At 45.7% G+C, this 25,248-nt stretch overlaps 1 protein-coding gene across 6 annotated transcripts in view; it reads left to right on the top strand.

Moving 5' to 3' along the window:
• NF2 (NF2, moesin-ezrin-radixin like (MERLIN) tumor suppressor) overlaps positions 1-25,248 on the top strand; it is an 85,528-nt gene that overhangs the window by 48,000 nt on the left and 12,280 nt on the right. For 2 of the 6 annotated variants that reach the window (XM_082354729.1, XM_082354730.1), the window contains exons 7-16: positions 6,340-6,415; positions 8,821-8,955; positions 13,798-13,872; positions 15,550-15,663; positions 18,227-18,349; positions 19,040-19,257; positions 20,456-20,561; positions 21,035-21,162; positions 22,902-23,067; positions 24,464-24,508. In XM_082354729.1, the coding sequence (XP_082210855.1) occupies positions 6,340-6,415; positions 8,821-8,955; positions 13,798-13,872; positions 15,550-15,663; positions 18,227-18,349; positions 19,040-19,257; positions 20,456-20,561; positions 21,035-21,162; positions 22,902-23,067; positions 24,464-24,499 (1,177 nt within the window). In that variant the 3' untranslated portion in view covers positions 24,500-24,508. Of the gene's footprint in view, positions 1-6,339; positions 6,416-8,820; positions 8,956-13,797; positions 13,873-15,549; positions 15,664-18,226; positions 18,350-19,039; positions 19,258-20,455; positions 20,562-21,034; positions 21,163-22,901; positions 23,068-24,463; positions 24,592-25,248 lie in introns of those variants that run through there. The other 4 variants (XM_082354732.1, XM_082354731.1, XM_082354728.1 and 1 more) reach the window with 4 other exon arrangements.

A 25,248-nucleotide genomic window follows, 5' to 3' on the forward strand; every position in this document is an offset into this window, starting at 1 on the left:
CAGAAGGGAGTGGCACAATATATTTAAAATGATGAAAGGGAAGAACCTACAACCAAGAGTACTCTACCCGGCCAGGATCTCGTTCAGATTCGACGGAGAAATCAAAAGCTTTACAGACAAGCAAAAGCTAAGAGAATTCAGCACCACCAAACCACCTCTACGACAAATGCTAAAGGAACTTCTCTAAGTGGGAAACACAAGAGAAGAAAAGGACCTACAAAAACAAACCCATAACAATTAAGAAAATGGTACTAGGAACATACATATCGATAATTACTTTAAACGTGACTGGATTAAATGCTCCAACCAAAAGACACAGGCTCGCTGAATGGATACAAAAACAAGACCCATATATATACTGTCTACAAGAGACCCACTTCAGACCTAGGGACACATACAGACTGAAAGGGAGGGGATGGAAAAAGATATTCCATGCAAATGGAAATCAATAGAAAGCTGGAGTAGCAATACTCATATCAGATAAAATAGACTTTAAAATAAAGAATGTTACAAGAGACAAGGAAGGACACTACATAATGATCAAGGGATCAATCCAAGTAGAAGATATAACAATTACAAATATATAGACACCCAACATAGGAGCACCTCAATACATAAGGCAACTGCTAACAGCTATAAAAGAGGAAATCGAGAGTAACACAATCATAGTGGGGGACTTTAACACCTCACTTACACCAATGGACAGATCATCCAAAATGAAAATAAATAAGGAAACAGAAGCTTTAAATGACACAATAGACCAGATAGATTTAATTGATATTTATAGGACATTCCATCCAAAAACAGCAGATTACACTTTCTTCTCAAGTGCTCATGTAACATTCTCCAGGATAGGTCACATCTTGGGTCACAAATCAAGCCCTGGTAAATTTAAGAAAATTGAAATCATATCAAGCATCTTTTCTGACCACAACACTATGAGATTAGAAATCAATTACAGGGAAAAAAACACAAACACATAGAGGGTAAACAATACGTTTCTAAATAACCAGGAGATCACTGAAGAAATCAAAGAGGAAATCAAAAAATACCTAGAGACAAATGACAATGAAAACACGATGATCCAAAACCTATGGGACGCAGCAAAAGCAGTTCTAAGGGGGAAGTTTATAGCAATACAAGCCTACCTCAAGAAACAAGAAACATCTCAAATAAACAATCTAACCTTACACCTAAAGCAATTAGAGAAAGAAGAACAAACAAAACCCAAAGTTAGTAGAAGTAAAGAAATCATAAAGAACAGAGCAGAAATAAATGAAATAGAAACAAAGAAAACAATAGCAAAGATCAATAAAACTTAAAGCTGGTTCTTTGAGAAGATAAACAAAATTGGTAAACCTTTAACCAGACTCATCAAGAAAAAGAGGGAGAGGACTCAAATCAATAAAATTAGAAATGAAAAAGGAGCAGTTACAACAGACACCGCAGATATACGAAGCATCCTAAGAGACTACTACAAGCAACTCTATGCCAATAAAATGGACAACCTGGAAGAAATGGACAAATTCTTAAAAAGGTATAAGCTTCCAAGACTGAACCGGGAAGAAATAGAAAATATGAACAGACCAATCACAAGTAATGAAATTGGAACTGTGATTAAAAATATTCCAGCAAACAAAAGTCCAGGACCAGATGGCTTCACAGGTGAATTCTATCAAACATTTAGAGAAGAGCTAACACCCATCCTTCTCAAGCTCTTCCAAAAAATTGCAGAGGAAGGAACACTCCCAAACTCATTCTATGAGGCCACCATCACGCTGATACCAAAACCAGACAAAGATACTACAAAAAAAGAAAATTACACACCAATATCACTGATGAATATAGATGCAAAAATCCTCAACAAAATACTAGCAAACAGAATCCAACAACACATTAAAAGGATCATACACCATGATCAAGTGGGATTTATCCCAGGGATGCAAGGATTCTTCAATATACACTAATCAATCAATGTGATACACCATATTAACAAATTGAAGAAGAAAAACCATATGATCATCTCAATAGATGCAGGAAAAGCTTTTGACAAAATTCAACACCCATTTATGATAAAAAGTCCAGAAAGTGGGCATAGAGGGAACCTACTTCAACATAATAAAGGCCATATACGACAAACCCACAGCAAACATCATTCTCAATGGTGAAAAACTGAAAGCATTTTCTCTAAGATCAGGAACAAGGCAAGGATATCCACTCTTGCCACTGTTATTCAGCATAGTTTTGGAAGTCCTAGCCACGACAATCAGAGAAGAAAAAGAAATAAAAGGAATACAAATTAGAAAAGAAGAAGTAAAACTGTCACTGTTTGCAGATGACATGACACTATACATAGAGAATCCTAAAGATGCCACCAGAAAACTACTAGAGCTAATCAATGAATCTGGTAAATTTGCAGGATACAAAATTAATGCACAGATATCTCTTGCATTCCTATACACTAACAACGAAAGATCAGAAAGAGAAATTAAAGAAACAATCCCATTCACCACTGCAACAAAAAGAATAAAATACCTAGGAATAAACCTACCTAAGGAGGTAAAGACCTGTACTCAGAAAACTATAAGACACTGATGAAAGAAACCAAAGATGACACAGACAGATGGAGAGATGTACAATGTTCTTGGATTGGAAGAATCAATATTGTGAAAATGTCTATCCTACCCAAAGCAATCTACAGATTCAATGCAATCCCTATCAAATTACCAGTGGCATTTTTTAGAGAACTAGAACAAAAAATCTTAAAATTTGTATGGCGACACAAAAGACCCCAAATAGCCAAAGCAGTCTTGAGGGGAAAAAACGGAGCTGGAAGAATCAGACTCCCTGACTTCAGACTGTACTACAAAGGTACAGTAATCAAGACAATATGGTACTGGCACAAAAACAGAAATATAGATCAATGGAACAGGATAGAAAGCCCAGAGATAAACCCACGCACCTATGGTCAACTAATCTATGACAAAGGAGGCAAGGATATACAATGGGGAAAAGACAGTCTCTTCAATAAGTGGTGCTGAGAAAACTGGACAGCTACATGTAGAAGAATGAAATTAGAACACTCTCTAACACCATACACAAAAATAAGCTCAAAATGGATTAGAGACCTAAATGTAAGACCGGACACTGTAAAACTCTTAGAGGAAAACATAGGAAGAACACTCTTTGACATAAATCACAGCAAGATATTTTTGATCCACCTCCTAGAGTAATGGAAATAAAAACAAAAATAAACAAATGGGACCTAATGAAAGTTAAAAGCTTTTGCCAAGCAAAGGAAACTATAAACAAGACAAAAAGACAACCCTCAGAATGGAGAAAATATTTGCAAACGAATGAACGGACAAAGGATTAATCTCCAAGATATATAAACAGCTCATGCAGCTCAATATTAAAAAAACAAACAACCCAATCAAAAATGGGCAGAAGGCCTAAATGGACATTTCTCCAAAGAAGAGATATAGATGGCTAAGAAGCACATGAAAAGCTGCTCAACATCACTAATTATTAGAGAAATGCAAATCAAAACTACAATGAGGTATCACCTCACACCAGTTAGAATGGGCATCATCAGAAAATCTATAAACAACAAATGCTGGAGAGGGTGTGGAGGAAAGGGAACCCTCTTGCACTGTTGGTGGGAATGTAAATTTATACAGCCGCTATGGAGAACAGTATGGAGGTTCCTTAAAAAACTAAAAATAGAATTATCATATGACCCAGCAAACCCACTACTGGGCATATACCCAGAGAAAACCATAATTCAAAAAGACACATGCAGGGACTTCCCTGGTGGCTCAGTGGTTAATCTGCCTGCCAATGCAGGGGACACGGGTTCAATCCCTGGTCCAAGAAGGTCCCACATGCTGCGGAGCAACTAAGCCTGTGCGCCACAACTGCTGAGTCCAAGCTCTAGAGCCCACAAGCCACAACTACTGAGCCCGCGTGCCACAACTACTGAAGCCCGTGCGCCTAGAGCCCGTGCTCCGCAACAAGAGAAGCCACCCTAATGAGATGCCTGTGCACTGCAATGAAGAGTAGCCCCCTCTCGCCGCAACTAGAGAAAGCCCGCACGCAGCAAGGAGGACCCAACGCAGCCAAAAAATAAAATTAAATAAATAAATAAATAAATAAATAAATAAATAAAAATTAAAAAAAGAAAAAAGACACATGCACCCCAATGTCCAATGTTCATTGCAGCACTATTTACAATAGCCAGGTCATGGAAGCAACCTAAATGCCCATCGACAGATGAATGGATAAAGAAGATGTGGTACATATATACAGTGGAATATTACTCAGCCATAAAAAGAACGAAATTGGGTCATTTGTAGAGACCTGGATGGATCTAGAGATTGTCATACAGAGTGAAGTAAGTCAGAAAGAGAAAAACAAATATCGTATATTAATGCATATATGTGGAACCTAGAAAAATGGTACAGATGAACCGGTTTGCAGGGCAGAAATAGAGACACAGATGTAGAGAACAAATGTATGGACACCAAGGGGGGAAAGTGGCAGGGGCGTGGTGGTGGGATGAATTGGGAGTTTGGGATTGACATACATTCACTAATATGTATAAAATAACTAATAAGAACCTGCTGTATAAAAAAATAAATAAAATAAAATTCAGAAAGAAAAGTTCTATTATATGCATATCCCATAGCTTTTGCGTCCATTCCTCTGTTGATGGTATTTGGAGTAGCTATAGGTCTTTCACTTTTACAGAATGTTCTGCAGTGTACAATCTGATATCATTATGTAATTGTATGAGTAGTTCTGAGGATGGATCCTTTAGAGGAGTTGCTGAGGCAAAAGGATGTGAGCATTTTGCGTCTTGACAGGTGCCTCCAAATTGCCCTCCGAAAAGGTTGTACCTATTTACAAGCCCATCGGCAGTGTGTGAAAGTGTTCCCCCCCATTCTCTCCCCAACACTGGTTTTTAACCAATCTAATCTTTGTGATCTAAAAGATGAAATTTTGTATCTTAAGTATTAATTAGCATTTCCCCTATCACTTTAGGAATTGATCATCTTTTCATTAGCCTTTAATATTTGTTTTCTCTTCTTCAAATCAACTTCCTATCACATGTTGTTTTTAACTCTTAAAAAAGTATACCGAAAAGTGGACAAGTCGTAAATATACCACTTGATGGATTCTTACAAAGTGAAAACACCAGGTAACACCAGGTGACAAGAAAGCACGTGCCCCCGATCACTCCTCCCCAGAGGTAACCACTCTTCTGAATCCAACTCCATGGATTAGTGTTGCCTGTTTTAAACATTGTCTAAGTGCGATCAGACAGTTTCTGTTATTTGTGCCTCACTTCTTTCATGCAGCATGATATTGTGAGATTTGGGTTTGTGGCTTGTAACGGTGTTTTTTTCCATTTTCATTGCTGTGTAGAATTCCGCTGTATTCATAGACCACACATTATTTATCCATTCCACTACTGATGGACATTTAGGTTGTCCCGTTGTCCCCTGGTTTTTGCTGTTACAAATAACATCAATTTTCCAAAGCAATTGTATCAATTTACATCAACAACGTGTGTGATTTCGAATTGCTCCACCTGCTTGCCACTGCTCCTCCTCTCAGGTTGAATTTTTAAAATTCATTTGAGACCATTTTGAGATGGGAGAGAGGGAAGAAGGCAAGGTCATAGGGAGACTTGAGTTAAGATATTTCAACACTGTACCTATCTGGGAGTTTTCTGCAAGTCATTGCTACTTCAAGAGCTTCCTTTAAGTCTGACTCACAACTTAGAAGTGGGTGACCAGGCTTACGTTTGACAGCCTGGATAGCTCTTGCCCTAACCTCCCGCAACATCCAAAGGATTAAAATCAGGAAGGTCCCTTAACCTCCAATAACACCCAAAGGAATAAAATCAGAAAGGCAGCTCTCAGGTAGCTTGCAGAGAGAGATACATCATTACCAAAACCTTCTAGGTGAAGAAAGTACGCAATTAGATACAGCAGCAGCTTAGGTAAAATTCGAACATCCAAATCCATTTGAGGGAGCAGATGTACCACGTGCTTGTCTTGAATTACTCAAGCCAGGTGTCACTGTTTACCAAGGGTTAAGCATGAAATTGAAGCCAAGAGACACTGTAATGAATCTATTCTCTTGTTTTCACGGGGATGGGAAATTCTGCTTCACCTCTGTGTGGTGTGGTTAACAGACTTGGGACCGGGCAGAGCTTGGTGGGTAGCTGCCTGGCTCGCGTCTTCCCGCAGGTTCGAAGCTCAGCTCGGTGTGCGCCGCCCTCCAGATTTCTCATTTCCGCGCCAGTGATGGTGTCTTTCATTCTCCTCGCAGGGACGAAGCTGAAATGGAATATTTGAAGATAGCTCAGGACCTGGAGATGTACGGTGTGAACTACTTTACAATCCGGGTGTGTGGAAGCCTCTGCGAGTTCCCCGTGTGTGGGTGGAGACTGAATGAGGGCAGACTGTTAAAATGGGTCCCTCCACATCCCAGGGCGGGCGACACTTCGACAGTTCAGTGGTGAACAGGGGAAGAGGAAGGGGCGGGTGTAAGAGCCTCATTTTCTATATTGGGACTTAAGTTAGATCCTAGGTAATTAAGTATCAGTGGAGCCCGGGAGGGCCTGGTCCTGCCTGGGCAGAAACCTGCCTGAATGCTCTGGCGTAACATTTGATTATCTCTGGCTCTGTGAGATCCGGGTCCACAGGGAACACCTGTAAATATTTTCTTCCCCCAGGACACAAGGAGAGTAAAGCTGCTTTTACAGATTACTGATTTGTTTGGGTGGGGACTCTCCCTGGCAGGCTAATTGATTTTCTATGCAGACCATTAATAGTCCGCTGTCTTCCGGGAACCTGCTGCTCCTGCACCGGAGAAGCGTTTGTTTTCAGCCCCTGTCCCGCCTTTCAAGCATCTTTCTCCTGAGGCTCTGCTGCTGGACGCAGCTCCTCCCAAAGGAGTTCATGCGATTTGCTGAAGTATTTCATTGCCGGTTCCAAACTGTAGATGAGTAGACAGTAAAACAGCTATCATTATAGTTAAGGCTTGCTTTCCTTTTCAGGGTTTCCATAAATTTTGTATTAAATTTCGGTAAATTGAAACACATTTAAAATATCCTAGGGATAGCTTTCTACTTTGTTTTCTAAATACATATTTTTAATGGATCATTTGCATAAAATAAGGCACACTGACAAATTGTCACTTTTGTATAGTATACAAATGCCTAAAAGATTTTCCCTAATAACGCCGAAGGTTGTTTTCTAAAGTTTTATTAATTTGTATTTGCTAATTGTTTGGTTTCTTTAAGGTCAGACTCATTTGACACATTTCTGTGGTTTTGTCCATATGACTCCTCTTGCCCCACCAACTACATTGTAGAAAACTAGTGTTTTATAACCCTTCAAAAACAGCTTCTTATGAGGGAATATTTCTACAGCAGTCAGACTAAATTATACTACTTTGTGCGTGTGTGTCTTGTATTGCGCGATAGATGAGGCTAATGGATATTTTAGTGTCTTTGTGTTAAAGTTCCTGAAATTTCACCATCACCTAAGGAAGACGTGTGCTTAAAATAATTTAAAAGGGGCTGCTTGAGTCCCCACTTCTCTGTTTATTCTCTAGAACAGTTGGAGCCTCATGATAGGAGGCAGAGGGTGCAATCCATTCTTTTAAAAAACTTAAGCTAGAAACATAATGAAACGTCTTGTTTTCCAAAACGTACTATAGATTTTTAAAGCACAAAGCCTCACTTGTGTTAACGCAGTGGTTTTAAGAGCTCTGCAGACGAGCAGACGACTCTCCCTCATGGTTTGGTGATCACATCTGACTTCAGGTGTCAGCTGGAGTAGAAGATTTATCTCAGAGTGCTCGCTCCTCCTCCTGACGCCTGCTATTAGCCTTGTACTTCTCATCACAGTCCCCGCACCTTCTCAGTTTGCAGACCTGTTTTCCTGCCCTGGAGTCTTGGGTCCGTTTCCTTGTTGTCAGCAAGGGGTCAGGTGTGGGGAGATGCCCCCCACTGCCGCACGAGGACCAGACTGCAGCACAGGGGGATGGGCCTGCAGCCCGAAGAGGTGGCCTCCAGGTGCACACTGGTCAGTGACATGGGGGCCCAGGACGCTTGCCCTACGGGTGCCCTGGCTGCTGGCCGGACTGCCGTCAGGGGTACAGCCTGCGTACAGTCTATCAATTAAATTTTTACACAGCTTTATTAGGGTACAATTTATATATAATTCATTTTGATATATTTTTCTGATATTTTGTAGTAAAAAGTTTCCAACGTGCAGGAAAGTTGGAAGACTTTTACAGTGCATACCTATGTATACCCACAGCCTGGATTCTACAGTTAACACTTTATACTTGCTTTATCACATTGAAACTACATTTTAGTGTAAAATAAGGCCATCTGATCCCAGCACTTAGAGTTTTCTTTCTGGTAGTACAATAACCTTTTCTTTTAACATAAGAGGTGTTTAATCCTACAAGTTTTTATTCTACATCTATGATAAGCCAGTTATTTAATTAGCAGTAACAATGTTTCGATTACCTCTGCTTTAGCCATGGAGCCAGTGACAGGAGCCCCCAGTGATCCTTCCGTGGGACACATGACTCACAAGAATGGTATCATTTTGCCTCCACCTGCCCCAGTTCAGGAAGCTGGAGGCCCCCTGGGTTCTAAGACAGCAGTGACTTCTGTTGGGACCTGTTGAAACTTGTCACATGTAACAGTCTATGCCAGGTTCTTTGGGAAGTTGAATAAAATCTTGAGCCTCAGCTGGAGCTGACGGTGGCTGTTCTTTGTCAAATCTACAGAATAAAAAGGGCACAGAGCTGCTGCTCGGAGTGGATGCTTTGGGGCTTCACATTTATGACCCTGAGAACAGACTGACCCCCAAGATCTCCTTCCCGTGGAACGAAATCCGAAACATCTCGTACAGCGACAAGGAGGTAGGACCCGTCTGCACTGTAGATGCCCTGGCGGCCCAGCAGGTTATTCCCCATCTCTCCTCCTTCTGGAGCGGCCGCTCCTTGTTAGCAGCAAGATCCTTTAATTCCCAGGCTTTGGGTTTTTGCTTGTTGATTTTTATAGTATTTACAGAACAGTACTGGCATCCTATTTTCAAACAGCATAACTAAACCCCTCTGCTGACTAATGAGAGGCTGGGAAGCTCAACTGTCAGGACTAAACCCTGGAGAACAGTAAACAAACCAGAAAGTAACCCTTTCTTATTACTTGGCTTTCTATTTCTGGTGAGAATTCTCTTTGTTTTTTTTTTTAAATAAATTTATGTATTTTATTTATTTTTATTTTTGGCCGTGTGGGTCTTAGTTGCGGTGCGCAGGCTTCTCATTGCGGTGGCTTCTCCTGTTGTGGAGCACGGGCTCTAGGCGCACGGGCTTCAGTAGTTGTGGCACGTGGGCTCAGTAGTTGTGGCTTGCGGACTCCAGAGCGCAGGCTCAGTAGCTGTGGCACACGGGCTTAGTTGCTCTGCGGCATGTGGGATCTTCCCGGACCAGGGATCAAACCCGTGTTGCCTGCATTGGCAGGCGGATTCTTAACCACTGCGCCACCAGGGAAGCCCCTCTCTTTGTATTTTAAGTGTGGTGTATATTAAACCCTCTCTCTGTGTCCAGTGCTTGATTCATGGGATGCAGAGATATGTGTGTATATATATATACACACACACACACACACCTCTCCATAACATGTATGTGAATGTATATGTATTTTTTATATATATATGTATAGTATATATAATATACACATATTAGCAGTGATATAAAGGATATCAGGCCAACTTGCTTACAAGAATTAAAGAAAAATTAAGTTTGAATAACTCAAATGAGCACTCTAACTTAGAATTCAAATATTACTATATAGGATTGTGACTTTTCCCTAATGCTGTAATCCTATATTCATTCATTCATTCATTCTTTGTTAATTTTTTAAATTAATTTTTATTGGAGTATAGTTGCTTTACAATGTTGTGTTAGTTTCTGCTGTACAGCAAAGTGAATCAGTTAAACATATACATATATCCACTCTTTTTTAGATTCTTTTCCCATATAGGTCATTACAGAGTATTGAGTAGAGTTCCCTGTGCTATACAGTAGGTTCTTATTAGTTATCTATTTTATATATAGTAGTGTGTATATGTCAGTCCCAGTCTCCCAATTTATCCCCTCCCCCACCCTTTCCCCCTTGGTAACCACGTTCATTGTTAATTTTAAGGGAGTTTTTGAGCATCTCCTTTGTGTTAGGTTTTGTGGGAGAAACAAAGATGTAGAGAATGCAGTCTCAGCCCTCAGGGAAGTTATAGTCAAGTAGTGACTCAACTGCCGTGATCCATAACCTCAGTGTGAGCGGCTGGTGACAGAGGTGGTGACGATATGGTACTTTTCAGCCTGCCAGCAGCTTTGCCCTGGCTCTGATTCAGTCTTCACAAGAACACTGCTGTGAGAGTAGGGACTGTGTTCTGGTTGCTCTGTGTCACCTCAGGAAGCGGAGATGCAGAGGGATCAGGTGACCTGTGTCTGGTGAGAGGAATAGCAGAAGCCACATCCCCTGAGTTTCCAGGGAAGCACAGAGGACGGGCCCTGAGACGCACTGCACCGGGCTGAGGAAGGCAAGCCCGGGCGTGGAGTGAGTAACAGAGATGGCCCACGTGGCTGCCTGCAGAGCCCCCACCCCGTGCAGGTTTCCTGCTTTCTCTTTCCTCGTGTAGCAACTCGAGGAAAGGAGCACCAGGCCCCTGGTTGCCAATATGTGGTTGAGATCTACTCGGCCATGCTTGATGAGATAGATTGAGCTTCTTAATTCAAAACATTTTGGCTTCTCAGATTTTTGTAAGTAGCCCAGGAGATGAGCATTTAGGTATTTCTCTTTTAAAGCACTTAAACTGAAAGTTCTACGTAACTTAAAGCAGTAGGTGTGCTGGTAGTTTTTCATCTCTAATTTCATAAAGTCTATTTACTGCACATCCACAACTTCGCGTGCTAAAGGCTCCCAAAACACTCATCCTTCATGGAAGCCAAGGAGTGAAGTCTCCCCTAGTGCGATGGCTCGACACAGTAAACTAATATTCCCTCTCCCGGGGCAAGGCGCCCCCGAGTTCCGTCACGTCAGTAACTCGCACAGTGCAAGGCCCCAAGCTGACTTGACATGATGAGAAGTAGTCTTGGTCGTTATATACAACGACTGTGCTGTCACAACAGAAGTGCTGGTTTATTTTAAGTGAGCCATTGATTCTGTGTGCATGCCCTGGCGTGGCACAGAGCCTGTGGTTTCCCCACTCCTTGAGGTTTCCCACTGACAGCTCTGGGCTTTGATAGCAAGGCCAAAAATAAGCTCACAAAATTCATAAATAGCAGCCTACACAAGAGCAATACTGCTTCTAAGTTCACTTGACCAAAAGCGAAACAAAGGACCATTTTTCTGTCCTCTGTGTGCTAAGCCCTTGTTGGACAATATAGCATGTGAAAGAAATACCCAAGAATAGATCTTCTTAAACGACTTCATCTGCTTAGCAAGTCTTTCTTGGGAGTGGGTATTCATGTTTAAAGTGCATCTTTGTCTATGACATAAATCGCAGCAAGATCCTTTTTGACCCACCTCCTAGAGAAATGGAAATAAAAACAAAAATAAACAAATGGGACCTAATGAAACTTAAAAGCTTTTGCCAAGCAAAAGAAAACATAAGACGAAAAGACAACCCTCAGAATGGGAGAAAATATTTGCAAATGAAGCAACTGACAAAGGATTAATCTCCAAAATTTACAAGCAGCTCAGTATCAAAAAAACAAACAACCCAATCCAAAAATGGGCAGAAGACCTAAATAGACATTTCTCCAAAGAAGATATACACATTGCCAACAAACACATGAAAGGATGCTCAACATCACTAATCATTAGAGAAATGCAAATCAAAACTACAATGAGGTATCACCTCACACCAGTTAGAATGGCCATCATCAAAAAATCTACAAACAATAAATGCTGGAGAGGGTGTGGAGGAAAGGGAACCCTCTTGCACTGTTGGTGGGAATGTAAATTGATACAGCCACTATGGAGAACAGTATGGAGGTTCCTTAAAAAACTAAAAATAGAACTACCATACGACCCAGCAATCCCACTACTGGGCATATACACTGAGAAAACCATAATTCAAAGAGTCATGTGCCACAGTGTTCATTGCAGCTCTATTTACAATAGCCAGGACATGGAAGCAACCGAAGTGTCCATCGACAGATGAATGGATAAAGAAGATGTGGCACATATATACAATGGAATATTACTCAGCCATAAAAAGAAACGAAATTGAGTTATTTGTAGTGTGGTGGATGGACCTAGAGTCTGTCATACAGAGTGAAGTAAGTCAGAAAGAGAAAAACAAATACCGTATGCTAACACATATATATGGAATCTAAAAAAGAAAAAAAAAAAGGTTCTGAAGAGCCTAGGGGCAGGACAGGAATAAAGACGCAGACGTAGTGAATGGACTTGAGGACACGGGGAGGGGGAAGGGTAAGCTGGGACGAAGTGAGAGAGTGGCATGGACATATATACACTACCAAATGTAAAATAGATAGCTAGTGGGAAGCAGCTGCATAGCACAGGGAGATCAGCTCGGTGCTTTGTGACCACCTAGAGGGGTGGGATAGGGAAGGTGGGAGGGAGATGCAAGAGGGAGGAGATATGGGGATGTATGTATATGTATAGCTGATTCACTTTGTTATAAAGCAGAAACTAACACACCATTGTAAAGCAATTATACTCCAATAAAGATGTTAAAAATAAAAAAATAAAATAAAAAAAATAAAGTGCATCTTTGAAATCTAAGATCTGTCCAGTCTCATCAGGAATGAGTGAGAACAACAGTTGCCGTTTTTTCTTTATATTTGACCCTGCCTGGTAGTCTGGCCCTGGGTTCTCCTACTAAGCTACCCACCCACCCACCCGCCCATCCGTAGCATTCCTCTTTCTCTCCCCTTTGATTTTTGTAGTATTTTCCTTTTCTACTACAGTCCATTCTTTGTCACTCTTTAACCGTATTCTTTCTATTAACAGCTTTCATCAAACCATCCCCATGTTTGGAAATCTGGGGTGACGCCCCATATGCTGTCACGTCAAATCTAAGCCCTTCTGACTGCCCATCCCCAGCCTACCTCACCAGCCCCCACTCCTGCCTTCCTCCCAGTCTAAACCCATGGTTTTATCTTAGTCATCAAAGAGTTAATAATGACACACACACACACACACACACACACACACACACACACACACACGCTAACACTGCTCATTTCCCCATCTCTGCCTTATCTCTATTGCTTGCCCTGTCCAGAATGCCCCTCCATCCTACGTTTTAGCTTCTCTGTCATATTCTTTGTCCAAGACCAGCTTATGTCCATCCTACCCTGAGGATTTGTGATTTGTGCCACCCAATGAGGCACTAACACGTGATGTAATCTCTTGAGTAGTTGACTCTTGTTGGTCTAGTTCCAGCGAGGTGGTGAGCCTCCTGTAGGCAGGGCTGCCTCTGCGGTGGCCCTCCCAGTGTTGGCCTCAAGGTTGGGCCCGTCAAGGGTTTGTATTTCAGATTTCCAAGCCTAAGATGGTGCCGAGAACCCAGCTTCCAGGATCCTGAACTTCCTGGGCACCATGAAGCCAGGACAAGGCATGGCCTTGTGCTGGATCTTTGCCAGGGCGTTTGCTGCTTTTGTGGAATTTCCCAGTTGGTGGCAATGTTCTAGGCTATCAAACTGAAACTGTTTTCTGCTTTTTCCTTTCAGTTTACTATTAAGCCATTGGATAAGAAAATTGATGTCTTCAAATTTAACTCCTCAAAGCTTCGTGTTAATAAGCTGGTAAGTTGAGATCCTGGTTTTTGTTACAGACTGTAGTTTTTCTGTGAAATTGAAAGCCCTTTTTGAACCAGTATCAGAGTGACATGTTGTGAGGTGTAGAATGATCACTCACTTGGTACGTGCTTCTCTGATCAGCCTTGAAAGATTTCTCTTTAGCTTAACCTAAAGAGTCAAACCTACATTTTGTGATGAGGAATTTCTAAAAGTTATTTTTATTGAAGTACTTCATATATATGAAAGGATATGTATAATGTATACGTGGGCTATAAAGAACAACAGAAATAAACAGCTACTTACCCACCACCAAGCTTTAAGAAATAGCACACTCCTAACACTGTGGAACCGCCCCCGCATTAGCACCTTGCTGTCCCCCCTCTCCCCGAGGGTGACCACCATTCTCAGCTGTGTACTTAATATCCCCCTGCTTTTCATCAGAACTTTAGTTCGTATACGGCAAGTTATGTATGTTTTTGAAATTTATATATGTGCTATCAACTGTGTTCTTCTGTCACATGCCTTTTTTACACATTATTTTTTGAGATTTATCTATGTTGATGCTCAAAGATATGGTCCTTTCATTTCACTGCTGTATAGTATTCCATTATATATTCTGTTAAAAAAAAAATATATATATATATATATTTTTTTTTTCTCCATTCTCCTGTTAATGGACAATTAAGTGCTTTCTGCGTCTTGTATCTGCCCGCTGGTACGCATGGGCAATCGCTTCCCTGGAGTCTAGAGAGTGTCTTCACATAGCCCTGCATGTGGTATATGTCCAAATTCAAGGTTATGTCACGTTGTTTTCCAAAGAAGGTGAATTAATGTACAGAATCAACAACACTGGGTGAGACTTCCTTTTGCCTTATATCCTATATCCTCAGCAATTGTGTTATTAGCCTTTAAAAATTTTTGCCAATCTTGTGCATTTAAAATGGTATCTCAGTGTCATATTAATTTGCATCTTTATATTTGCTAATGAGGTTGAATATCTTTTTGTATATTTATTGGCCAGTCTCATTGTCTCTTTTGTCAAACTTGTTTCTTGTCTTTTGGCTGTTTTTCTTCTGGATTGTTTGTTTTCTTTATTGGTTATCTCTTCTTCCAGTTTGTGTCTTATTTTTCCTTTTTTTTTAATGCCTTAACAAATTTTAATGTAGATAAACGTATACATCTTTTCCTTAACTATTTGTGCTTTTTGTGGCTTGCTTGACATCTTTCCTTATCCTGTGACCATCAAGATATTCTTCTATGTTCTCTTCTAAGAATTTCCAGGGCTTGATCTTTGCACTTAAGGCATTAATCCCTCTGGAGTCAAGTTTTGCATGTGGTGGAGGTGGGGGAATCCAACTTACTTTTTTCCCACGAATGACCTATCGTCCCAGCCCTGCCTGTTGAACACGCTTTGCCGTCATCTCCCCTGGTATGCAGAGCCACGCGCTGACTCCGCAGAGTGAAGGGCATCAGAAGACAAGCTAAATGGCGCCCCTTCCTCTCTGCACTGTGATTGTCTCCAGAGCTGAGGTCTGGAGGCCACAGGGAGGACGTTGGTTGTTTCCCTCCATACCTTCTCTCAGGTTCCCCACAAGAGCCCTTGGACCAAGATGCTGTAGCTGCTGTGCTGTCTCAGTGGAGTCAACGTGTGGGTATAACATTTCTCCTGCTTTCATTGCACAGATTCTCCAGCTGTGTATCGGGAACCACGACCTGTTCATGAGGAGGAGGAAGGCTGATTCTTTGGAAGTTCAGCAGATGAAAGCTCAGGCCAGGGAGGAGAAGGCCAGAAAGCAGGTGAGCAGGTGAACTGCCGCTGTCTCCTGGTGGTGGTCTTGGCCCGGAGGTAAGGAGTGGTCATGGGCTCACAGGAGTGCTTTGAGCATGGATCTGCCTACTCTTATTTTATTCCTGTTGGGTCTTTTTGGCTGATGAATAAATGATGGTGGGACGTCAGCTCTGGAAATGAGGAATAAACTCTAACAGCATATCTCAAAGACACATCCCTAGTTATTTCTCCAGTGAAGTGAGTGAAGTGTGATTAATGCACGTTGTGGGCAGAGATAGCCAAGCCCACATGTATCTACCCACCTATCCACCCATCCATCCATCCATCCATCGTCCATGCAGCTAAGCTTTCATTCTTTCTGCCTGCCTGTCTCCTGTGCCCAGACTTCTCCTTTTCTAATTAGATGGTGATGGAATGCAGGGCGGCATCTCTGCGCCCACTGCTGGAATTAGACTCCGGCCGCACTTCCCCATTGCAGGTCAGCCCAGGCGGCACATCGCCCACAGCGAGAGGTGCCAGGAGCATGTTATCAGCAGCCTGGACGATCTGCATCACTGTTTTCTACACTTAGACCTTTTTGACTCACCGCAATCCACACAGCTAATCTGAGCCCCGCTGCTGAGAATATCAGTTGTGGCTTTGGATGAACTACTAGACAGAGTAGCAGCAGCTGCAATCAGCTGCCCTTAGGACTTGCAGGCTTGGAGGGATAATAATTAGTCTGTGTGCAGCTCTCTAATTTGGGTCCTCCGATGAAGCTGGCTCCCGGCCCTGAGATTTAGAATGAAATGCCCAGTTTGATCCATTGTGCTCTCGGCTCCGTCTCTGTGCTCTCGGCTCCGTCTCTTTGCTCTCTGAGTTGGCGGGCCACAGATGTACTCTTCGGGATGCTTTGGGGTGGGGTGGGGGACAGTGGAATGGGTTTTGCTGGACAAAGAAGTGCTCCTGGGCCAGCATAGGGTCATAGTGGCAACTTCAAGAAGAGCCCTCTCTGACCTCTTTATCAGCAGAGGAAAGCTTAGAAGTGAGAGATCTGATCACGGCAAGGAGCGTGTAAGCCTCCAGGCTGTGCAGAGAGTAGCTTGAACACAACCCTGGACCTGCACTGCCTGTAGGATGGCAGATGCACATTCCTGGCATCTGGCAACCTCAGGTCAGGGGCTTCATGGCCCAGCAGTACAGACATTGACCTTGGAGCCAGATGTGAAACTTAGTATGTGACCCTAGTGGTTGACCTACCTTCCAGATCTCGGTTTTCTTATCTGTCAAGTGGAGCTAAGGATCTCTCTTCTGTGTCTCAGATCAGAGGACACACTGTACCTAAAGGTCTTTGTGAGCTGAAACTGTTTTGCAAACAGGAGGTCCCTTATGATTGGGGTGGAGGTCTCAGGGAGGGTGCAATGCTGAGAGCAGAAAGGAATTGTAGACTTTTTTCAAGTGGAGGATAATGGGGATCTAGTCATCCACCTAATGGGAATGGTAATATGATGGAAATTAGAGAACAAATCGGCCAAGCTTTTCATTGACCTGCAAGAGGAAAACTGGAGAAAAATTTACTGTATTTTATTGCTTGTCTTTGCATTATTCCTTTGAGGCCCAATGCATTTTTTTGACTTACTATTTAGAAAAAGCAGCAATCTTAAAAATCTTGTGTTTGGGAGAAGATTGAAGCAAGAAGTAAGTAATTAAATGTGCTTTAATTATTTAAGGAAGAAAATAGTGCAGTGGTCATTTCTGGCTCCTGCTTTCTGAACTCAGCTAGAGCCCTAGGATCACAGAGAATAGCACTTGTCCTCTGCTTGTTCCCCTTATTAAGCTCGGCATGTGGCCCAATTAATACAGTGATCCAGAAGGCAAGGGAGGCGGCAGCAGCTTAGTGCTGGTGCCGTAAGGATCAGGGATCACGGCCGCATCCCCACTCCTCCCCCCGGGCTCCCTCCTGTCACAGGCCTGGCTCAGGAGTTGCTTCCGCTTGAGGCTGTGGGGGTCTGCGCCTGGCTGCTGCCGCCTCCCGCTGTGAAATACAATGTGTGAGCTATTGATGCATCACACGGATGATTCCATCTTCTCCAAGGGTCAGAGGCAAGAGTGGAGCTACTGTTGATGAGATTAGAGGTGTGGGAGGGGTCCGTGTGGGTAAGAAGCGGCACGGTGGCTCATGGTGGTGGAGAGGGGCACGTGGTCTATCTCTGGAGCTGCCCCTTGGGGAGAAGGAGCCTGCATTGTGTCCTGTCAGCTGCAGGGCAGAGCCACTGGGGTCTCAGGCACGTTGGCCAGGTAGCTGTTTCCGTACCCAGCGTGTACGGATGTACCCGTACATCCAGGTGGAGACTGGCTCCGTGTTCTGCTGTTTGTTCATTTACCACTAGATGATTTTTCAAGGAGCATGGCTTTCCACTCTACAGCTGGTTTAGAAGGATGGAGGGTGGTGGGCGAGGAGAATGACACTGGTACCTAAAGTCCAGGGAAGAAAAGGGTCCCCAGAGGGGAGACCCTGGGCACTGGCTGTCCTCGGATCTGTGGCACAGCAGGTCATGGGCCCTGTGACCAGCGACCGCTCATTCCCCCCAGATGGAGAGGCAGCGCCTCGCTCGAGAGAAGCAGATGAGGGAGGAGGCTGAACGCACGAGGGACGAGCTGGAGAGGAGGCTGCTGCAGATGAAGGAAGAGGCGACGATGGCCAACGAAGCCCTGGTGACTTCCAAGGGGCTGGGTCCTGGGAGGCTACTCGGACTCCCTCTGGCTCTGGAGTTAGGCCCCCAAGGACCACGGATTAGCCACATTTACTTTGACATTTTGGCTTAAAAAAATTATTGTCTTTCTCTCCGCCTGTGTTTCCAGGAGCAGATTTAGATTGAGTTCAACCTCCAAGTGCAGGCAGACTCCACTCACCATGGGTCACCTTTCCCGCAGGGTGTCTCAGCCCTGGCCCGCCCCACCTCGCGGCCAGGTCATCCTCTGGTGGGGGCCATCCTGTGTGTTGAGGGCTGGTTGGCTGTGTCCCTGGCCTCTGCCCACTAGATTCTCCCATTTGTGACTATCAAAAATGTCTCTAGACATTGTGACATGTCCCCAGAGGGCACAGTCTCCCGTGCTTTTGAAGCAATTATTTAAAGAGAAAGAAGGACAGAGTTAAGTTGGGTTTCTCCCTCATAAAGTGTAGCCTCAGCTCAAGTGGGTCCCCATGGAGGGACCCTGAAGGGCCTTCTGAGAAGTTGAAGGGTGTGGCTTGGGGACACTCCGTGGCAGGGCCCCAAGGAGTCCAAGACCTTGGTCCTTGCTGACCTGAGTGTCTGAGGCCTGATCGGGGCGGGATGACAGGCACAGGACTCCTGATGACAGGCACAGGACTCCTGTTCCCACTGACCACGCTCTTTTCTCCAGATGCGGTCCGAGGAGACAGCCGACCTGTTGGCCGAAAAGGCCCAAATCACTGAGGAGGAGGCGAAGCTCCTGGCACAGAAGGCGGCAGAGGCCGAACAGGAGATGCAGCGCATCAAGGCCACGGCCATCCGGACGGAGGAAGAGAAGCGCCTTATGGAGCAGAAGGTGCTGGAGGCCGAGGTGCTGGCACTGAAGATGGCTGAGGAGTCCGAGAGGAGGTCAGCATGGGGGCGGGGAGGCCCTGCGCTGGGGCAGAGCCTGCTGGCAGCTGCTGACCCGTCTCCCGGGCAGGGGCAGAGGCTCCTTCCCGCACAGGCCGGTGGGGCTGGAGCTGGACGGGCGCAGGAACGTAGTTCTCTTGTCCGGTGGACTCTGGTCGGGCTGTGCCTTTGCGATGAGCCCCCGTCTCTGTGATGCTTGTGTTTGCAGGAAAACCATCGAGCTTGTCCACAGGCTGCTGTTAGCTGAGGAGACATGAGGAGGCTCTTCTGACATTTACAGAACGTGCTTCTTTTCCCTTTTGGTTTGAGGGGCGTGTGGGGAGACAGCAGCTATTCACCTTTAACGCTTCCCTGAAGATGGGAGGGGAGGGCAGGGTGCCCTGGCTCACGACCAGGTCGAAGGATGGGACTGTAGTCTGTGCTTTTCAAAGACAATTGGAGGCTCTGGGCTGTGCTGGTTCCACAGCCGTCAGATAACCCTGGCTCATTCCTCGCGGCACTTGGTCTGTGGGTTTAGAACACCTGAATTTGGCTTTTCACTGCCAGGGTGCAGTCGCTACAGTTTCCTCTCCACTCTTTGCGTGTCATTCTGGGAATACGGTTCCGTGTTTCCCACCCTGCTCTAGGCTCCTTTCTTTCCATGTGCCGTCACTTCCCCGCGAGTGATGTGTGTTGGGCTGGGTCCCCTGGGTCCAGTGTCCTGACGAGGCACGAGGCCCTCAGCTATGTGCTTATCTTCCTGCCCGAGGAGGTTGTTTCACTTGGGGGTCCTGAAGAATCAGTTCTTTCACATCCTGCCCTTTGTGATCCAGTATGACACCTTTGCCCAGCCCACTCTCACCCAGAAAGAAGCAGAGGAAGCTTCTAGCCCCTCCCCCGATTTCCCTCCCCCTCCCCCAGTTGCAAAGGTTCATCCTTGACTCTTCTGGCCACCTGCTTCACTGCTCTCCCAGTTTTGATTTAAACTGGAAATCAGTTGAAATGAACAATACCTGGGAATGTTGTTCCTGCTTCGGAAGTTCTGATTTCATGTAAATCCTCCCCCACCCCCCCACCCCCGTGCTTGTTTGCCTGGTCTGGTGCCATCCTCAGGGTTAACCCAGCTCCCTCGTCTCCAGGGGTCAAGGGGGAAGAGGGGTCTCTTTCCTCCTCCTGTCATCTTCTGTGGAGCTGAGGGTCCCTTCTCTCCTTGCAGGGCCAAGGAGGCAGATCAGCTGAAGCAGGACCTGCAGGAAGCCCGCGAGGCAGAGCGAAGAGCCAAGCAGAAGCTCCTGGAAATCACCACCAAGCCCACGTACCCGGTGAGCCTGGGGCTGCCAGCCACGCTGCTTCTCACCTCGTAGCGGTCCCTTCCCTCCCAGCCCTCCGGTTCCCCTGGTGGGGCCTTCAGGGCGACTGTTAAGCAAACACATGGTGGAGCGAATGGTGCAGAATGTTCTAGGGCCTTGAAAGAGAGATGGGATGTAGGGAGGTGACTTGGTTTAAGCAAAGTAACAGAGGTGGGAAGCAAAGTGGTCCAAGGGGTAATAAATGATACCATTGACGATCTTATAGGGCAGACGGTGGGAGAAGTAGATTGGGGCCATATTTTAGACGACCCTCTGATCTGGGAGGAGAAAGTCCTCAAAACAAATCTAACTGCCTCACCCTCTGCTTCAGGGGTGGGCACGCTGGGCCCAGAGCCTTTGTGGCCTCTGGAGGGGTGGGTGGTTGACGCAGCAGTGCCCTCTGTTCTTGTGGAACCGAACCTCCTAATCTGATTTCTCCTTCGTAGCCCATGAACCCACTCCCAGCCCCGCTGCCTCCTGACATACCAAGCTTCAACCTCATTGGTGACAGCCTGTCTTTCGACTTCAAGGATACTGACATGAAGCGGCTTTCCATGGAGATAGAGAAAGAAAAGTACGGAGCCCCCTCCCCTCCCCCGTGCCCCGCGTGGGCAGCCTGGCACTAACTCCTACAAAGGTTTGTTCTGTCCTCACCCACCGGGAGAGGAATTTCCTAATTGGAAATGAAGGGCGACAGACCAGCATTCATCTTCCAGGATAAAAATGACACTTGATTGGTGACCCGGAGTTTATAGTGGCTCCAGAGCTCACCTGAAGTCTAGGACTGGTTGTCAAGAGGTCTCCAAGCCAGTCAGACCGCTGTTCACGTGGTGGTCCGTGGTGGTCGTGTTCTAACCTGGTGATGCGACACGTTTCCTAGTTGTGTTCTCTGGCGGCTGAGCTCTGTGGCGGGTCCCATGTCTAGAACAAGGGCGAGAGAGAAGAAACTCAAGCTCAAGGCTGAGGAGGGCAAACGGCTGGGGCTACAGTCAGCTTGAACGGCCCTGCCGTGGGAGCCACACATTGAGCCCAGCGTGCCCTGAGCTGTCCTCCTCCTTCACTTTATGGTCGGGGACGTGGCTCTGAGATGGAAGGGAGCCCCACTGCAGAGGGCATCTAACTGAGGTCCCCTAATCAGAGCCGTCGGTAAATCGGCCATCTGTGCCATGGCTGGCCAGGGAAATGTCACAGTAGCTGCCAGGCACGGGGTGCCTGGGTGACAGGGTCCTTTATCTTTTATCTCATTTCATTCCCACCAACTGCCTTCAAAGGTAGGTTTAGTGTTCCCATTTATAAATGAGAACCCAGATTTAGAGCATTTAAGGAGCTCACCCAGCACCCCACAGCTGATGAGGGACAGATCCGGGGTGCAGCGCTTCGTCCGTCTGACTTTGCGGCCCATGCGCTTTCACCTTGTTTGGTGTCCTCAGGTAACCCTCTCCGTGTCCAGCATGGGCAGCCACAGGCCGGGCAGTAAGTCTCTCTGGGCTCGTGTCCTGAGGATAGAGGGACCCAGCGTCTCTGTCTGTGGCACCCACAGTCCCCTCCACCCGTGGTGGAGTTTCCCTCTACCCTTCACTGTTTTCTAGGCGTGCTCAGCAGTACATGGTTGTGTGATCAGGGTACTGCTTTTTTACAGTTTATGTTTTCTTACTCATTACGTGTGCGCACCAGGCACCACCCGTGCGTGGGAATCACTGCAGAATGTCCCTTGTGTCTGTGATGCCCGGTTTGCCTGGCTGTGCCCATGTAGCTGGACACCCTGAGGATGGCTTCCTTCATAGATAACCATGTGTGCTTGCAGGTGGTGGTGGGCATCTTTCTATCCCTGGTGTTTGCTGAGTGAGCTTCGGTCATCTTTAGGAGATTATGTCCCAAAACAAGTAGGGATGTGGCCATGGCCTATCAGAAGAGGTCACTAGAATGGAATTACTTCTCCGAGAAGTGTTGAGACAAGATTGTTTTGGATGCCAGGAGGCTTGTTTCTTGTGTTGTTTTCTGTATAGAACTAAAAACTATCTGTTATCCATTACAACTGGTATGAGAGTTTACTGAGGCTTTCCTACACTTCCTTCTGTTTAATCCTGACCACAACCCTGTGATCGTTATCCCTATCTTATGGATGAGGAAACAGATGCAGAGCAGTTTAGTGACTGGCCCAAGCTCCCACGGCCCGCGAGTGGCCGAGCAGAGATGTGAACCCCAGGCTCAGACCCTGGGTCCCAGGCCAAGCAGCGTGTGGGTCTGGAGCCTCTCGGTCACGGTACCTCACTGTTTGCCAGACCCCCTGATACTCTGTCCTCTCTCTGGCAGGGTGGAGTATATGGAGAAGAGCAAGCACCTGCAGGAGCAGCTCAACGAACTCAAGACAGAGATCGAGGCCTTGAAACTCAAAGAGAGGGAGACGGCCTTGGATATTCTGCACAATGAGAACTCTGATCAGGGCGGCACCAGCAGCAAACACAATACCATTAAAAAGGTACCGAGTCTCTTGTCTTTTGCTGATTAGGACAGTCGTTAATGAAATGTGAGGTTGGCATCTGGTTTCCTCAGTAGCCGAGTCATTAGACTGTTGTCATTTTTTATATGTACTTAGTTGAGGAAATTTTTTGACTCACGCCAGAAAGGGAATTTAATCTGCCAATGACTGTGAACCCATTGGCTCGATGGAAGGGGAGCTTGTGTTAAAAGCTCTGATGAAATGAATCACGGTTAAAGGACAGGTTTTGATCCATCATTTAGCAGTAAAGCAGTTCTGTCTTTTAAGCCGAGGGGAGTTCTGCCCAGGGAGCTGCCTTACTTAATGAGAAAGCAAAATGAAAGGGAGGCTGTTGAGAATGGACTCTCCCTCTCGTCTTTTTGTGTTTTTAAATGGCAAAGACTGTAAAATTCCGTTCTTGATTTAGAAACCAAATTCTGAAGTTTTAACTTTTTTCAGACTTGAAAGGGAGTATCTAGAAGAACCTTAATGTTTTAAAAGATGAGACTTCATTTATGTTGCTAACAGTTTCATGTCTTTCTCTACGGATATTTTGAGCTTTCAGCATTTTGGAGGAAGTTAAATTCCATGCTAACTATCAGCCCAAGAGTGTACATCTCTTATGCTGGGCAAAGCGGAAAGGTCCTCTCCTGCCAGGTGATGTCAGCTCCTGTCTCTTCCCCCAGGACCAGGCTAACACCTGTAAAATGGGAGTCAGTAAGACAAGGCTCTTCATTGAGTTTAGATGGTGATAGTTAGATGTGTTTCACTTTGTACGCTTTAGCGTCGTCTTTAAATTGGTCTCCCGGTTTGAGAGCTGTTTGTTTTCAAGAGATCCGTATCTACCTGCCATCGTTGAGGGGTACAGTCGGGAGCCCTGAATCCTCCCTCTTGACTCCAGTTAGTATTGGCACCGAGTAGAGAATTCCTTTTAATAGGGTGACCTGGAGGGAGAGACCTTTCCACAGTCCACGTTCTTCTTTCCTCCAGCTTCTGTAACTTACCGGGTTTCCCTTCCAAACCAAATTCTGAAACAGTTAGCAAAGGGGAGCTGGAGTGAGGCCTCAGCCAGTGAGCAGAGAGGAAGAAGGATGACTGGGCCAGTGAGCCAGTCGGGCCTCACAGGAGCTGCCTCGGACCCCTCCCTGCCCCACTCCCTCCCCCGGCGCCGGGCGCAGGCTCATCTTTGCCACTGCTGCCGTGATCTGGACCCTCGACCACAGGGCCCTGGGGTGCTGAAAGCTGGGGAGACCCGTTTCCAAGCTATAAAAACACACAAATGAAGTCACTTGTCACAATTTCAGGCCTGTCTGAGCATTTTGCAAATGGCACATGTGGCATTGTTGATATCACAGGGTATGTTTTTGTTTTTCTTCATTTTATTTTGCTGGTTTAGCCTCAAGCCCAAGGCAGAAGACCTATCTGCATTTGAGTCCTCAAAGTAGGTTATTCCCAGGTACTCTGTATGTGGTGATGGGACTGCCCTCTGTGATACTAACCCCTGCATGAGCTTGCCTGTCTCTGTCCCCGGGCCGTGCCGAGCCCTCCTGAGGGCAGGTGGCGCCTGGGGACTGGCCGCAGCATGCTTCGAGTCTGAGAGCAGGCATCCGCCCTGTGGGGCCAGGACAGCCTCCAGGGTCCAGAAGGCTGCCTCGTTCTGAAGAGCATGTCCTGGGGCTGTAGGACCGGCTGTCCTTCACATCTTGTGTTGTTGTCGGGCTGGGGAAGGTCATGGCTTCTTGTCCGGTCAGGTCTGTCTAAAGTCCTTTGTCTTGGTGGCGTACTCCTTAGATAAATAACCCTAGCATGGAAACGGGGTCAATTTGGGTGTTCTTAAGACTGGTGCCTTTAACACGAGATCAAGACCTTTCATGTGGTGACAGCCTCTGAAGACCCGCAGTCATACCTGGTAGCTTCTGGTCGTGGGATGAAGGGGCTGCCCGTGTTCCCTCATCTTCCTCTAGAGCCTCCCTTTCTGTACACATCTATTCTCTTTTCAAGTACAGCAAACCAGTAGCACAGGGGTCTGATATGCAGTCAGGCTAAGCGGACTGTCTGTCCGCCGGCGCGCTAACGGCCACCTCTGCCTGGGCTTCTCCGCAGTCTGGGGCGCGGTCGCAGTCGCCGTGAACTCATGTCGGGACAGAGCAGTCCGGGCACCCAGCAGACGGGCAGTCAGTG

The sequence above is a fragment of the Balaenoptera borealis genome (assembly GCF_965194805.1).
Source record: "Balaenoptera borealis genome assembly, chromosome: 14".
In the NCBI taxonomy this organism is placed as follows: Eukaryota; Metazoa; Chordata; class Mammalia; order Artiodactyla; family Balaenopteridae; genus Balaenoptera; species Balaenoptera borealis.